General features: G+C 44.8%; 1 protein-coding gene across 7 annotated transcripts in view; it reads right to left on the bottom strand.

The window, feature by feature from the left end:
* Positions 1–17268, bottom strand: part of PIAS2 (protein inhibitor of activated STAT 2) — a 47655-nt gene extending 30387 nt beyond the window's left edge. For 5 of the 7 annotated variants that reach the window (XR_013942892.1, XR_013942893.1, XM_080572160.1 and 2 more), the window contains exons 1-3: positions 17110–17268; positions 4632–5106; positions 153–237 (exon numbers count right to left, since the gene is read on the bottom strand). Coding sequence is in view for 5 of the 7 variants with exons in the window: in XM_080572160.1 (XP_080428286.1) it covers positions 153–237; positions 4632–5106; positions 17110–17133 (584 nt within the window). In the remaining 2 variants the exon portion in view is untranslated. Of the gene's footprint in view, positions 1–152; positions 238–4631; positions 5107–6068; positions 6305–14524; positions 14628–17109 lie in introns of those variants that run through there. The other 2 variants (XM_080572162.1, XM_080572161.1) reach the window with 2 other exon arrangements.
* Positions 17269–17742: the final 474 nt, after the last annotated feature.

Genomic DNA, 17742 nt, shown 5'->3' with positions numbered 1-17742 from the left:
AGCCAGAACAGATTAATTCAGCATAACTATTGTGAGGATCATCATTCCCCACCTGCAAGCTTATGGGACGCATCAAAAAATAAAGAGAAAAGAATCCCCTTGTCCTGAACTTTTGTAAAAGTGGTTACCACACTATGCCAAACACTTCTTACCTGGAAATACAGATTTCTCTGACCTGCTGAGGTGTTAAAGCAAAGATAAAAAACTTCTCTTGGAACCTCTGAATACTGCTCTGTACTAGAAAAAGAGAGACAAGAGGAGGTTTAGCCATGATGACTAAAATCATTGATTAGAACAGGACCTGCAAGTGAGTTTTTTCCTGAAACAAGGCACAAGTCATTTCAAAACACAAATTGTTGTTGAACTGCAAGCCACTGTCAACAGGAAAGCAATGGAACAAATCATTCATTCAGCTATATTCAGATGGCTAATATCACATTACTTTTCAGTACTAAAGAAGCTTAGCAACCTGCACTGTAATCCTCAGGGGAAGAAAGGTACAAACAACAAAATATAACACTGGATACCTGGAGAAAGTACCACCAGAGAGATGTTTACAACTATTTTAAGGTACTATAATAGGAAAGTGCACCCCAGAAGCTATTAATGAACGGCCGGAAAATTACTCAGTGCAGAAACAGCTAAATGTAGCTAAGTTGTTGGGGAGGAAGGTAGGGAACAACTCCTAATGCTAAAGAAGCCAGCTGCACTCTGCATCTGGGAATACTCAGCACTAAACTTTGGGGAGGGATGGTGCCAGAAATAAAGATAACTTGCATATCAGAATCCTACTTGTCTGTCAGTGATGGCAGGCAATAGTATTTCTGTATTAAGGATTTATAGTATGTACATAGTTCTTTTCACTTGAATAGTTAGAAAACTTGACCTGAAATAAAGGTAGACTGGACTTGTCCAACAGTTTAAAGTATCCAGCAAGGAGAACAAGCCTGAAAACAACACCATTAGACCAGCCAAACGGAAAAGCTAGGCTGTCACATACACTATAACATTAAGAGAAGAAAAATCTGCCTGGAAAACACAAAAAGGACAAATCCAGGTGGCATAAAAACACACGCACGTTCCTCAAGCAATTCAAATACATGGTATCATGCACGTTAGACAGCATTTTATATTTCAAAATATTGGCACACATTTAAAATTGAAACTGTTACTGTACCAAGCGGTGGATTAAAGCTAAACCCCACATTCACACCTGCTCTTATGGCCTCATAAAAGAATACATACACAGATGCCTTTCAAAGAGCTGCAGTGAAGCAAACTATATTCCTAGCACTGACCTATGTGCCCGTTTGATTTCTGAATTCTTAAACACACATTTATTCCATGTCTCAGCCACTCATATCTATTAACTTGGACTATGATCTACCCATATCAATCTGAAAATATTTAATAAGGGTTTCTTTCAAATTTGCTCATGAACCCACGCTAAAGTCACTAATTCATTATTTACGCAGCAAGCCGTTCCTCACTTCTCATTTACCCACTCCTCACACAGAGCTGCAGCTCCAGCTGCTGCCATCCTCAGGTATTGGCCAGAAGGCAAATACTTTGGGATATCACCAGAGGAGGAGGTGGTCCGTGCTGAAGAAGCCCCACTGCACAACAAGCTACCGGAAAATGAGAAGAAATATGCCTTGTTCACTGATGGGTCCTGTCGTATTGTGGGAAAGCATCGGAGATGGAAAGCTGCTGTATGGAGCCCTACACAACAAGTTGCAGAAGCTGCTGAGGGAGAAGGTGAATCGAGTCAGTTTGCAGAAGTGAAAGCCATTCAGCTGGCTTTAGATATTGCTGAGCGAGAAAAGTGGCCAGTTCTCTATCTCTATACTGATTCATGGATGGTAGCAAATGCCCTGTGGGGGTGGTTACAGCAATGGAAGCAGAACAACTGGCAGCGCAGGGGCAAGCCCATCTGGGCTGCAGCATTGTGGCAAGATATTGCTGCCCGGGTAGAGAACCTGGTTGTAAAGGTACGCCATGTAGATGCTCATGTGCCCAAGAATCGGGCTACTGAAGAACATCAAAACAACCAGCAGGTGGATCAGGCTGCAAAGATTGAAGTGGCTCAGGTGGACCTGGACTGGCAACATAAAGGTGAATTATTTATAGCCCGATGGGCCCATGACACCTCAGGCCATCAAGGTAGAGATGCAACCTACAGATGGGCTCGTGATCGAGGGGTGGACCTGACCATGGACACTATAGCACAGGTTATTCATGATTGTGAAACGTGCTGCAATCAAGCAAGCCAAGTGGTCAAAGCCTCTTTGGTATGGAGGACGATGGCTGAAATATAAATATGGAGAGGCCTGGCAGACTGATTACATCACACTCCCTCAAACCCGCAGCGGCAAGCACCACGTACTTACAATGGTGGAAGCAACCACCGGATGGCTGGAAACATATCCTGTGCCCCATGCCACCGCCCGGAACACTATCCTGGGCCTTGAAAAGCAAGTCCTATGGCAACATGGCACCCCAGAGAGAATTGAGTCAGACAACGGGACTCATTTCCGAAACAACCTTATAGACACTTGGGCCAAAGAACATGGTATTGAGTGGGTGTATCACATCCCCTATCATGCACCAGCCTCTGGAAAAGTTGAACGATACAATGGACTGTTAAGGACTACACTGAAAGCAATGGGTGCTGGGATATTCAAAAACTGGGACACACATTTGGCAAAGGCCACCTGGTTAGTCAATACCAGGGGATCTGCCAACCGAGCTGGACCTGCCCAATCAAACCTGTTACGCACTGTAGAAGGGGATAAAGTTCCTGTAGTGCACGTAAGAAACATGCTGGGTAAAACAGTCTGGGCTACTCCTGCCTCAGGAAAAGGCAAACCCATTCGTGGAATTGCTTTTGCTCAGGGACCTGGATGCACTTGGTGGGTAATGCAAAAGAATGGGGAGGTCCGGTGTGTACCTCAAGGGGATTTAATACTGGGTGAGAATAGCCCATGAGTTGAATTGCAGTATGTTAATTATTATATAATACTGTATGTCATCACTGCCATGATTGCTACATACCATAGATGAATGTCTTTATCTCAACTCACAGGCTTCACTTTCCCGTTTCTCTCCCCCATCCCAGAGAGGGAGGGGGGAGGGTGAGCGAACGGCCGTGTGATGTTTAGCTGCCGGCCGGGTTAAACCACAACACACCCACATACAGACATTGCAGAATCAGATAACCGTACTTCTATGAGAGCTGTGCAACACCAAGAGAGCCTACGGTTTTCAAGGAAAAGAAGATTTTCATGCAACTTTAACTATAACACAGTGACACCCTGATGAAGCATTCATTTTAAGAAGCAAGCATTTCCAAAACTGAAGACAGCTGTTACAGATAGTTTTCCAGCATACTACTGCCACCTCCAGATATCATTGACCAGAACCAGTAACTGCATAACAGAAATACAATGCAGAGGACACACCACATTAGATGGGAGAAGGTGACCACACGGCTGGCAACAAGCCTGGTTAACTATGAGCCAACAGTTGTCCTGTAATACAGGATTATTAAGGAATATAATTAATATATTCAGCTACTGTACAGACTGCACGTAAGGAGGAGGAGGAAGCCAGGATGAGCTGTAGAGTCAGCCGATACCAAAGCACACATTAATATCAAGCCCATCCATGCATTAGGACAATAATAGGGAGAGGGACCCAAAACAGGGAGAGGGACCCTCTCCCTAACAGGGTGTCATGACACAAGCACAAGTGACTACAAGTAGCGTAAGGAACGCTTGCTAGTAATGCTTGCTGCTTTAGATACTGGAGGATGACTAGCATATACCTCACTTAGGTACAAGTCACAACCTAAGACACTTATCACTTAAGAAACTAAAGAGTTTAGCAGGATGCAAACAACTTGCAAAATGCTAACAGCATTTCTAAACAGTATTACTAAATCATTACAGAACATTTGCTACCCTATAAAACAGGTTGAATTTCAAGCCTATTTCCAAATAAATAGGCTCAAGAATGAGGCATTTGAGTAAGCTAACTCAGACTTTGGGTTGTTTGGAAGACAAAGATCTTCTCTGCATTTTAACATCCAGTATGGCAACAACCAGCAGACTGAGAAACCACCACTAAACCAAGCACAAAATTCAGCATTTGATGCCCAAAGAAAGCATCTCAGTGCAAGATGCCAGAACCTGCAGAACTGTTGCCTCTGTTGCAATGAGATAAATACAAGCGAACAAAACAGTGAACTTGTTCTCCTTACACTGCAGGAACTTAACTACTGACCCTGAAATTTTTCTCCTGCTGGCCCTGACAGAGGTGTTCCTCCCTTGTATCAAACAGATACTTTAGGTCCAAATCATTCAGACAGAAGTAACTTAATACTGAAAAGAGAGTCACGTTTATCTTTAAATGTAGAGTATCGGCAGAACAGAATACTTGTTATTATTACTAAAGTGGGGCTTGGCACTTTGGGGGGCAAGATGCAGAGAAAGGGCAGGGCCAGCACTAAGAAGGGAAGGGAATTTCCACTTTTCCCCAGCTGGAAAAAAAAATTAAGCCTGGACTTTGTACTGTCATAAGCAATACCTATCCTCCAAATTAAACAACCTGCAGTACTATCAAACACTTACCTAGACTTGTAGGTTTTATGAGCACATCTAGCACATCATAAAAAGGCAGACTTTTCAGCTGAACGTCAGGATGAACAGGTGGAATCGGAGGGGACGGCTGCTGCATCTCAAAGCGAGCCTTAGTGTCTTGGAGAAGCACGGAGCTGACAGGGGAGGAATGAGACTGAGGCGAGACTGAAGTAGAGGAGAGCGTGTGAATCCCAGCAACAGCCAGGTCAGGCTCCACAGGAGAGGAACTACTGTCCAAATTGAAAACGATGGGTTTTATAGCTGATAAGTCTGAGAGTCCTTCAATCGTCCTTGGGTACCGACGCCTATAGAGTTCTCGGATTTTTATCTGAACTGCTGGGCTGCAGCCACTCTTCAGTAAATGCAGTGCCCTCATCAGGAGGTCATGTTTCCGTCCACTTTTATTACGTCCAGCAAAGCCCAACAACACTTGCAGTTCAGACACACGAAAACTTGATACCATACTCTGGAAAGATAAATCAAGAGAAGCGTAAGTGAACCAACACTACAGTAAGTCATCTGTTCTGAAGGGCATGGTGAAGATATGAACTTCCATCATTCCAGTTCTTCCCCAGTCATCTTAGATACTACCCATACCCTTAACCCAGAACAATAGTACAGTTAACTTAAAGCAAAGTAGTAACATGTCCAGGAAGGCTGAGCTTGGTTGTGTTATTGGTTATAAGGACTTGTAGTTGTTTCTACTCTCAACACCAAAAAAACAATGCAATGCTATCCTAACTCCACAGGAAACTAGAAGCATCATCTGATACAAAATATCTCACTTCGTGAAAAAAAAAAAAAGATGAATCAGTGTTATCTGTTCTCCAGCACATTTTAAGAAATAAAATAAGTCTTTTAAGTTCTGCATAGCTTATTCTGAGACACTGTGGCAGTTTTACTCGGGCGGGTGGCCAAGCTCCACCATGACCACTCTTTCACTCCCCCTCCTCAAAGGGAAAGGGAGAGAAAATACAATGAAACAGGCTCAAGGGTTGAGATAAGGATGGGGAGATTGTTCAACAGTTATCGTGACGGGCAAAACAGACTCAGAGTAGGGAGACAGTAAGATTTATTGCCTATTACTAACAAGCTAGAGAAGTGAGAAACAAAGGAAAGAAACCAAAAACACCTTCCCCCATCCACCCTCTTCCACCTCCTCCCCCCCGAGCGGCGCAGGGGAATGGGGGTTATGGTCAGTCTATAGCGCTTCTTCGCCGCCGCTCCTTCTCAGTCACTCTCATCCCTGTGCTGTGGGGTCCCTCCCACGGGATGCCGTCCTTTCCAAACTGATCCGGCGTGGGCTTCCCACAGGCAGCAGCTCTTCAAGAACTGCTCCAGATATAGGTCTGTACCACAGGGTCCATCCCTCAGGAGCACACTGCTCCAACCCGGATCCCCCACGGGCAGCACCTCCTGCCAGGTCACCTGCTCCTGCGTGGGCTCCTTTCCACGGGCTACAAGTCCGGCCCGGAATCTGCTCCAGCGGGGGCCCTCCACAGGCCCCAGTCTCCATCGGTGCAGGTCCACCTGCTCCACCGTGGTACTCCGTGGGCTGCAGGGGGACAACCTGCTTCACCATGGGCCTCACCACAGGCTGCAGGGGACTTCTGCTCCGGTGCCTGGAGCACCTCTCCCCCTCCTTCTTCACTGACCTTGGCACCTGCAAGGCTGTTTCTCACTCCCCTCACTCTCCCAGCTGCTGTGTGGCACAGCGTTCCCCCCCCCCCATCTTAAATATGCTCTCACAGAGGTGCAAAACAACATCGCTTATTGGCTCAGCTCTGGTCAGCAGTGGGGCCCTTACCTAACATGGGGCAGCTTCTAGCTTCTTCTCACAGAAGCCACCCCTATGGCCCCCCTGCTACCAAAACCTTGCCACATAAACCCACTACAGACATCCTTGATTTCAGGCAGCATGTTAAATGCATGACTGATCAGAGTCAGGCACATCAGGTTTCACTCTTGAAAGAATGGCACAGCAAGACAGAAACTGCTTTAAAAGGTACACCATTTCAAAGTAACTCACTATTTAACCAATTTAACTGATTCTACCAGACCATGACAAAGCTTCCTGTCCTTTCATATCATACTCTGGTACCATCCAAAATATCACTTCAAAGGAAATAATGCTATTTACTTGGTTATCAAAGTTCATTGTGGAAGAGAGGATTGAACCATGAAGTTTATACACAGAAAGATCCTCATTAAAACAAGAGATACTACCCAAGAGGAAGTGGTCCTCTCCCCTGATCAGAGCAACCAAGTACACTGGCATAGGTGCATCCCTGGCACTTCTGAAGGAGCTCTCTATTCAGAGAGACATAAAATCATCCAGATTCTCCTAGGCAATTTCCTTCCTATTTGTGTGACACTCCCCCTTTGTAAGGAGGTTACGTTTTAAAGAAGAATGAACATCTAACTTTAATCCGCACTGCACCAACTCCAGACTCAAGGAGTAACAGACGAAGGACTCAACCAGAAAGCATGAAGTAGTAGAGTCTGCAAGCATAACATGGATTTTTAAAAGTTGTGTTGTTGACTGGTAACCAGCATACAATACTTAAAGCTTTGGGTACTGATTTCAGGAGGGATACAACTCTCAAAATAGAGCACTTTGGGTTTATCTTCCCTCATCTCTCCAATGCAGAGTTTACATGGATATATTCTAACACAGCTTCCACCTTAAACTGCACATTCAACACAGCTGTGTTAGAGCCACTGTCAGCCCCCAAAGGAGGCAGGAACTCCCCCACAGGCCCAACTGCTTGCTCCCTGCTCTCTCCTGAACATCAAGGGAATCACTTCTCCAGGGAGACAGATCAGGGAACCAAGCCAGCTTGGGCCACTACAGGCAAACAGGTGCAAGCAACTAGGACCTGCCTTTTCAAAGGTCACATCAATTCACACATTCTAAAACAACATCTAAAATACCATGGTATTATTCCCACCAGGTACACTATTTCCTCATTTTTGAGGGGGACACATTTCAGATAGCAAATTTCAATGTTTCCAGGCAGCCAATTTGGGTACAGTGATGCTGCTATCAGGAGGTGAGCTGAGCAATCTTCAGGCTGGTATTCCCCACAATGCCCCGTCTATAAATGCACTACAGATAAAGCTGCTGGCAAAAGCAGCATCACATGAGGTGTTGAGTGGCTCACCCAAACTTTTGAAGAAGCCAACAGCAGATACCTTAATTTCATCCCAGCAACTTCTCTAAATAGAGAAACAATACAGGAAAAGGAGAGGGAGACAAAAGAAATGTGAAGCTTGCAAGGATGTTTCCGCCTGCCCTTCCCTTGCTACTTGTCCTTAGTCTCACAGGCAAGCAGGGTGAAAAAAGTAAGTTTCTTGGTATTTTTAGAAGTAGCTTGAAGGACTAGAACAGCTTTATAGTAATGCCACGTAAGTGTGGTAATTGTCAAAGATAACACTGATATTGAAGAATTTACTGAGAGCTTCATATTGCGTGCTTCCATAAATAGTGGTACAAGCTTCACAGCCACATCAACACCTTTAATTCAGATGGAGACAGTAAGCATGATTCTGGATTCCATAATCAGAATGCAAATGAATGAAATAACCCCTTACACTGAATTGAGATTAAGGAAACAGCATGTCTTTCTTGCAAAAGACTTTCTATTACCCTGACTGCTGCCTTCTATGCATTCCTGCAAGTTAATCAAGGTGAAATGTACAGTCAATCATGCCTTGAAACAGCCAGCATTTTATGCGGGAATTCCACAAACTACCATCTTGTTACAAGACGTATTTCATTTTAGTAGAAGACACAGCCTGGCTTCAGTACCATAGTCAGCAAAATTTTATATTGACACCTCCTACATTAAAGTGCTTGGGACCATAAAAATACTTGCTTTTGTCCATCAACACAAAAATCTTACACGTGCTTTTGAAAGAAGAGTCTTTTTGAAAAAAGAGTCTTGCAGAAGTGAGTTTTACTGGAAATAATTTAACAATGTCTTTTGCAACATTTTTCCCTGTAAAACTGATGCTGTAATCCCTCTAAGGCAACAGCAACCATGAGCATAAAGGTAGTCTCACCTATGTAGTTTAGCTTATTATTCCATTTACAGACATATCAAAGTGGGTGCTTGTTATGCCTCCATAAATCCTTGTTGATTATAACATATGCTTTTATATATATGCATTTATAATCATGGTGCAAGACAGACTATTTCCAACAAAGCTTACCAAGTTATTTACTTTTGGGGTTTCAGCAATATCGCAAAAGACTGCAGCCTAGCTGTGAAAAACATGTTAATATCACTGAATTAAGATGAGACATTCAAGTTGTGTCATGTAATTTTCATCAATTTTCTCTTAAGAGAAATTCTTTACAGCTGCACAGCCCAATAAAAAGCTTCCTCAACACAGAAGACCAAAGCCATTTTATTTTTACTGTCTCTCCATGAGCACAAAGTAGTTTGACAGAACTTTAAGAAATAAGACCGGATAATTCTAGCACTTTACTTTTATGCTTTGGAAACACTCCCTCCTTCCCACCCCCCCAAGATTCATACGTGAAGGTCATGTGTTTCATGGGATTCTGTTTCTTATTTTCAAGTTTCAGCAACCATGATTCATGGGCAGAAATATTGTTCTGAAGCATTAAGCTGTAGGTGTATGTGGAATGGCATTCACTTCATAGAATCATAGAATATCCCAAGTTGGAAGGGACCCATAAGGATCATCAAGTCCAACTCCTGGCACCGCACAGGTCTGCCCAAAGTTTAGACCATGTGACTAAGTGCACAGTCCAATCGCTTCTTAAATTCAGACAGGCTTGGTGCAGTGACTACTTCACTGGGGAGCCTGTTCCAGTGTGCGACCACCCTCTCGGTGAAGAACCTCTTCCTGATGTCCAGCCTAAACTTCCCCTGCCTCAGCTTAATACCACGGGTCCTATCACTGGTGTTTACAGAGAATAGGTCACCTGCCTCTCCATTCCCCCTTGTGAGGAAGTTCTAGAATGCGATGAGGTCCCCCCTCAGCCTCCTCTTCTCCAGGCTGAACAGGCCAAGTGACCTCAGCCACTCCTCATATGTCTTCCCCTCTAGGCCCTTCACCATCTTTGTCGCCCTCCTCTGGACACTCTCCAACAGTTTAATGTCCTTTTTGTACTGTGGTGCCCAGAACTGCACACAGTACTCGAGGTGAGGCCGCACCAGCGCAGAGGAGAGCGGGACAATCACTTCCCTCGACCGACTAGCAATGCCGTGCTTGATGCATCCCAGGATACGGTTGGCCCTCCTGGCTGCCAGGACACACTGCTGGCTCATATTCAACTTGCTGTCAACCACAACCCCCAGATCCCTCTCTGTGGGGCTGCTCTCCACCATCTCGTCACCCAGTCTGTACGTATAGCCAGGGTTGCCCCGTCCCAGGTGGCACTTGCTCTTGTTAAACTTCATGTGGTTGGTGATCACCCAGCTCTCCAACCTGTCCAGACCTCTCTGCAAGGCCTTTCCACCCTCATCCGAGTCCACAACTCCTCCAAGTTTGGTGTTGTAGGCAAGTTTGCTCAAAACACCTTCTACTCCTACATCCAAATCATTTATAAAAACATTGAAGAGGACTGGCCCTAAAATGGAGCCTTGAGGGACCCCACTAGTGACCATCCGCCAGCCTGATGTGGCCCCATTTACCACAACCCTTTGAGCCCTGCCCATCAGCCAATTGCTCACCCACCATATGATGGTTTTGTTTAGCTGTATGCTGGACATTTTGTCCAGTAGGATCCTATGGGAAACTGTGTCAAAAGCTTTGCTGAAGTCCAAAAAGATCACATCAGCTGGTTTCCCTTGATCGACTAGATGGCTGATCTTATCATAAAAGGAAATCAAATTTGTTAGGCAGGACCTACCCCTCGTGAACACATGTTGGCTGGGACCAATGACTGCATTGTCCCCCAGGTGCGCTTCAATAGCTTCAAGGATCATACTCTCCATGATTTTACCAGGCACTGACGTGAGACTGATAGGCCTGTAATTGCTAGGGTCTTCTTTCTTGCCCTTCTTGAAAATTGGCACAACATTTGCCAGCTTCCAGTTTACTGGGGCCTCTCCAGATTCCCAAGATCGTTGAAAAATAATTGAGAGAGGTCCCACGATGACGTCAGCCAGCTCTCTAAGCACCCTGGGATGAATCCCATCCGGACCCATGGACTTGTACGGATCCAGGTGGAGCAGCAAATCCCGCACACGTTCAGGGTCGGTTGGGAGTTTGTCATTCCCACCATCATGGTCCTCCAGCTCAGGGCACCCAGGGTCCCGAAGCCCATCATCAGCACTGAAGACAGAGGCGAAGAAGGCGTTAAACATCTCTGCTTTGCCTATGTCATTGTCTGTGAGGAGACCTTCCCCATCAAGTAGCGGACCTATGTTTTCTTTGGTTCTCCTTTTTCTGATCATATATCTAAAAAAACCTTTTTTATTGTCTCCCACAGACATGGCCAGCTTCAACTCTAGTTGGGCTTTGGCCACATGAATTTTTTCCCTACAAACACGAACAGCATCCCTGTATTCCTTCCTCGTCGCCTGACCCTCCTTCCAGCAGCCGTACACTTTCTTTTTCCACCTAAGCTCCAGAAGAAGATCCCTGGTCAGCCAGGCCAGCCTTCTGCCCCGCCTGCCTGACTTCCAATATTTTGGAATTGCCTGATCTTGTGCTTTTAGGAGGCAGTGCTTAAAGATTGACCAGCACTGGTGGACGCCAATGCCTTCAAAAGCAGTTTCCCAGGGGACCTTGCTGACTAGTTCCCTGAGCAGCCTGAAGTCTGCTCTCCCCATATCCACAGCTGAAGTTTTGGTGGCAGTTTTCCTTCTGTCACCATAAATTCTAAACTCAACCACTTCATGGTCACTATGACCGAGACGGCCGCTAATTGCCACGTCCCCCACAAGACCCTCTCTGTTCTCCAGCAACAGATCTAGGAGGGCACCTTTCCTAGTTGGCTCCCTTAGCACCTGCACCAAGAAGTTATCATCTAGGTGCTTTATGAACCTCCTGGACTTGCTCGTGTCAGCCGTGTGGTGATCCCAGTTGACATCTGGCAAGTTGAAGTCCCCCATTAGGACAAGGGGAGTTGATCTCGAGGCATCTCTTAGTTCCACAAAGAATAATTCATCGGCGTTGTCATCCTGGCCAGGTGGTCTGTAATAGACTCCCACAACGACATCCCCTTTATTTGTTCGTCCCTTAATCCTTACCCAGAGGCTCTCAACTTTCCCATCGCCAACTTGAAGTTCCACACAGTCCAGCCCATGCTTCACATACACGGCCACCCCGCCAGTCCCTCCTGAAGAGCCTGTAACCATCTATTGCAGCACACCAGCCACAGGACTCATCCCACCAGGTTTCGCTTATGCTGACGATGTTGTAGCTGTGGGACTGGGCCAAGACTTCTAGCTCATCCATTTTATTCCTCATACTGCATGTGTTTGTGTAGAAGCACTTCAAATGCACTTCCCTACACACAGCACCTTGTGGAGCCGACCGAAGGACCTCACTGGCACACAGTCCCTCTGATTCTAGCACACCATTCCTTAGCTCATCACTGGCGTGCCTGGTTTTATCCCCTTCCCCCTTCAACTCTAGTTTAAAGGTGGGATTTCAGAGGGATCATGATTTTAAGGACTCCAGGAAATGCTGACACCACTGAAATTAATGGTAGGCAAGTTTCACAGCAAAATAAGGGATGAGGATGAAAAGCATCTCTAGAATGAAGTCTGTGATCTCCATGTTCCCCTTGCCAAAGCTACCTACGATTTAACAGACAGCGTACTTATATATATATATATATATATGAACAAACATTCTTGACAGATGTCTACAATAACCACTGATAACTAATTTCTAGGGCAACTGTAGCTGCTCACGTAGCAAACCCTACATTTGAACCCAGAGAAGCAACACAAGCTTACTCAGAAGTTCTCGTCAGTTCCTGCTGAAGCCTGCTTCAGCCCCACTGCCTTCTGGACATGTCTGGAGGCTACAAAGGGAAGAAAGGCATCAAGGATCAATCCTCACAAGGCCTCACTCCTGACTTTGAGCCCTTTTTGACTACTCATTACAGCAAAGCAGCACATCTGTTACATCTTTTGCAATAAGTTTGCATGCATACTGATTTAGAGTGGGCTAGAAATTAGTAACACCGGTAAGAAAAGCAACTCATTTCTTCAGATAAAGATCTCTGTGATGACTCTAGATAAAGATATAAATGTATTCAGGAAGCTGATGTAGCTATAGATGAAAAAACTGGAAGTCCAGAGAAAGGATGAAGACATCCCCAGTTAAATTTGTATCAGCAAGCAGCATAGTCATCAGATCTGGTCTGTGCTAACAGTTGGTTCAAGCAACATGACCATCAGGTCCTCAGAACTAAAAGAACTTTTTACTTTGAACCAACTCTAGTTTGATTCTTAAATTAGACATTAAAAGTCCAGAGAAGCTGCATGTACCCAATACCACAATGAACATCAGTATTTGACTTAAGATTTTCAATCCACACAAGTCCCTCAAAACAAAGCTTGACTCGTTTCATTGCAATCCCATTTTTAAAGCCCCATAAACTACATTGCCTTTCTTTCCCCCATCCGTATCTCAGCACAACCATTATAATTAATTAACCTGCACACGAAAGCCTTTCAAATTACCACAATAATACTCACTAGTATAAGTAACTACACATCTAGAAAGCACAGAAAAAGTGAAATACAAGTGCAAGATAACCTCTGATAAAATACCATTAATAGCTTATCATAATATACTGTTACTTAACACGCTGAATGCTAATTATAGCCTAAGGACCACTGCATCACCAACAGAAACTTCTCAGTATCTATTCTATTTTTCCATCATTTGATGTTTACCCCCAAAATTAACATGTAGAGCTTGATTTCCACATCAAAATCCCAGACTGGTAGGCATATAACACAATGGTATGGACTCAGCCAAAACAAACTAGTACGAAGTGGGCTTGGCAATGAACTTTTAAAGGGCACATGAAAATAAGTATTTTCTTCCTGGCTAACAATACAGGATCTAAGTTTGAAAATATAGACTTACATCTGCAACACAGTATAGTCACCAGTTTGAACGCTACTGTTGACAAGACTTAAATAGGCTGCGCACCTATAAGGGCCCTCATTGCTGCATGCTCCCCATCTCTCCCATTCCTTGGGAGCAACACAGCACTTCGCTGCGTTCCTGGCACAAAGGACAGTGCTAAGCACAACTTCTCCTGGCAAACAGGCAAAACACTGTCCCCTCAGACCAGCGGAGAAGTCAGAGGAGTGACAAGACACCAAGCATGCTGTGAACAAGAGGTATAAGAGCAAGAGTTCAATTTCTGTACTCAAATACTGAGCCATATAGTTCTCCACATATGGAATCACTTAAATACTGGAAGTGTAAGAGCAACAATTTCAAGTGTGACTTTCAGCATTTATAAACCCTGAACTAGTAAATTTGTAAATTTTGTGGACTTTACTCTCCATAGGTTGTATGAGCACGCTTTCATCTCTTCTTGCTAAAGCGTCTTTTCTAAACAGCCATGAAACCAATCACTAGTGTCACACAAAATAGTTCTGGCAGAGGCATTTTCCTAAAGAGGTTTTATTTTCCATAAAGATGAAACTATCATTACTTGAAAATCTGATTAAATATCAAGTATCAGACTGAAGCTGTTATCTTCTAAACCTGGAATCAACAACAGTTCAAGTAGAATAAGCACACTGTATTGGTTACCAAATTAGTCAGGATGTCAGTAGGAACTTGGGACCCAAGAGATGCTCTCCCTCCAAGGAATAACATGTGACCAATCCTCTTATCCACAGTATTTTCTGGGACACAAACCATACCTTCAAGCCAAATCTCAGTGAATTCAGAATTTGGTGGGAGTTGGAATCGTGTTCTCACAGGTGGCTCTCAGAAGGAGCTGTAGTTCCCGCTCCTGGGCATATTCTGTTCAAAAAAACAAAAAGCATCCACATGCCACCTTGGGCCTCCACACTACAGGCTGCAGATGTCTGTGCCACATTCACCTTTGTCCACGTAACCCCTTTGACATTTGTTATGCTGCCCATGAGTGAAGATTATGAATAAAAACATGAACCATGTTTAAAAAAAAATAATCTGTGACCAGCAGTTCTAGAAGTTGCATCTCTAAACACGAGAAAAGTTGTGCTCACCATGTCTTCTCTGCAACTTCTTAATATTTCTGAAACTGGAACCTACAGAATGCAATAAACACTACTAATTAATTGGGGGTTATAGCAATTTCTCTCTAGATCTAAGGCTTTGAAGTGCAAGATACGCCAATATCTTGTGCAAGATTTTACCAGTATCTTGGTAAAAATGGGACCATGGTTAGCTATTCCTGAATCCTTAAACAAATCTAAAGATTTTCAGAAGGCTCAATGTAACAGCAGGTTCCTCTGAATCTGTTTTGTTCCACTACAGCCATGTCCCTTTGGATCACAGCCCCCAGAATTTTTATTTCAAAGATCCAGAGGATGGCAGGAATGATACTAACAAATATTAAAACAATCCTCCACCTTCACAATAGAGAAAAGCTGCCCCATATGCTCCCCTCAGTAAAAAAAAAAAAAATAAAAAAATTAAGAGAACTCTGACCTCCTTCCTTTATTAAGTCCTGAACAACTTAATAAAATAAATTTAACTCTTCAAATTGTCCCAGTGGCCTTTTATAAGGCAGGCAGAGATCACATACTACAGAAAATTGCAGTGAACATGACAGCAAACAATACTGCCATAAAAACATCCCACATGTTATTCTATGAAGCAGTAGTTTACTTGATCTTTGGCAGTGATCTTAATGTCTGGTAATATTTCCTCTTTGACCAGAGGCAGGAAGAAGCGGTTGTCTGAAGTGAAACAAACCTACAAACCAAGTGCATGGTGTTCAAGGAAACACAAGCAAACATATCCTCTTTCCAAACAAAAAAAAGGGGGGGGGGGGGGGGGGACTTAACCTCAGTAAAGGCCTTAAAGACATGGAGCAATCTACCATATTATCTTCCAAAAAATATTAGAGCTTTCCCAAAATGGACCATCATCTGCATGTTGATCAGACATTTAGAGGCTAGCACACTCATTTCCGAGGTACTCCAGGTTACAAAGTAAGATGAATGGAAATGTCAGGAGGAATCTGTTCAGACTAGCACTTAAAAAAAAAAAAGTGCTGATACTTTATTTCCAGTGAAGAAAGTAGAGTTCTGCAGTTGGCCTGAAATCCCGTTCCCTTTCCCCCCCTCCATATTTCCTGTGTTACTTTTGGAAAGCACCTCAGATGCACACAATCTCAAATGCATGTAGGTACCCAATTCCCAAACTATCAATGCTTACACATATCTAGATAAAGGAGCACGGTGCTTCAGAAAATGCAAATCATGGCCCTGGCTCAAACCTCAAGAAGAGCTACAAAAAGGAAAGCAATATCTGCTAGTTAACAGCAGGGGTTTAGCCACCTCCAGAGCTACACCCTCTGAGAGCTCTTAAAAAGTAGGCTGCAAGTGAGTCAGAACACTAAGCAAGAAAACATACAAGCACAAGTTAAAAATAACCTTTGAACAACTGAGGAAAAAATAAGGCAATGCTTCTTAAACCTAAGATAGAGATAGAGCACTGCTTTCTCCAGTAAGGAAACACAATTCTTTCCCTGAGGTGTTCATGACTGAACTCCTCAACTACATCAGAGCAGCGTTAGTGCTGAAGAAGCCCCGGCATAGGAAATTCTCTGATGATTGCAGCACATTTCCCACCATTAGTCAGATTATGAGGCAGCACAGCCATCAGACCTTTCTCTACGCAGAAGCCTAACTCCGCAGCCCATATTTCACTGGCTTTTATTCTTCCCACAGCAGAGTTAGGCTGGGGCAAGGAGGGCTTCGGCATCCCTGAGATACTCAGTCGGCAGCGCTTCTGCAGGTGGGAATGCCAGGCAAGGGCAATGCTTCCATTCTCATCAAAGGTGCCAATGTATCGGCCAAGAAATGTGAGGGAAGAAGGCAGGAAAAAATGAAATAAGCACCACAGCCAGCTCTTTGTGGACACACCTAAACCCCGGAAGGACACCCCCCGCCAAAGCCTGTCACACAAGAGCTGTAAGATAAAAGGTTAAAGCCAACATGGCTGCGAGGAAATACAGCAATTTGTGCTTCACGACGGAGACGAGCCCGACGCTGGCTTCCACCCCGGTTCGGGCAACAGGCAGCCACCCCGACTTTCTAAGATGCCGAGAGGGGGAGGAAGACAGAAGGAAAAAGAAATAAAAGAAAAAAAGCAGCCCCGCTTCCTCACGGGGAGGGCGAAGGCAGCCCCAGTCCGGGACCTCTCCTCCTGGGGGAAAAGGCCAAGGTAAAGCCCACACACCCCCCCCACGGCCAGGCAACATATCGACCCTGCCGCACCTCTCCCTCCTCACCCGCAACTCCTCGAAATCCGCCATTTTCTATCCGCGCCTTCTCGCGCCGCCGCCGGGCCCCGCCGCCGCCGCCACCATCGTGAACCCAGTGCGCGCACCCGCCACGTAACGGGAGAGGGCGGTTCCGGCAGGGGAGGGGAGGGGAGGGAAACAGGCAAATAAAAATTAAAGGCCTCCGACCGTACCCCAACCTCGGGGAGGCAGGGAGTAGGCGGCCTGCTGAGCAGTTGCGGGCCTGCTCCATCTCAGGGCTAGGGGTTCTGGAGGGCGTCGTTGTGAGGGCGCCCGGCGCTATCCTGCAACCCCGGGCACTGCTTTTTCTCCCCCAATTAAGGGCGCCGCTTCTTCCAAAATTAAGTTTAAGCACGCAAATATGCCTTTTAGGTAACATCTAGGTCCCGCATTTCAATCATCACCATCCTACAGGCAAATATACACGCATTCTACAAGGCCTCACACACGATTTAAGCAGAATTATTCACCAAAAGCTCACATAGACTCGTGGTTCAAGTGCGTTACATGAAAAGATCAGACTCCAGCAGTAATTTTATAGCTTTCCTAGTTTTGTCCATCTAATCAAAAACACATCATTTGTGTTACAGTGATAATGTGACATGTCTTATTAATAAAAAA

Source organism: Anser brachyrhynchus, assembly GCF_964034855.1.
Source record: "Anser brachyrhynchus genome assembly, chromosome: W".
Classification (NCBI taxonomy): Eukaryota; Metazoa; Chordata; class Aves; order Anseriformes; family Anatidae; genus Anser; species Anser brachyrhynchus.
Note: the sequence above shows the minus strand (reverse complement) of the source record. Positions and strands in the feature narration are given on the sequence as shown.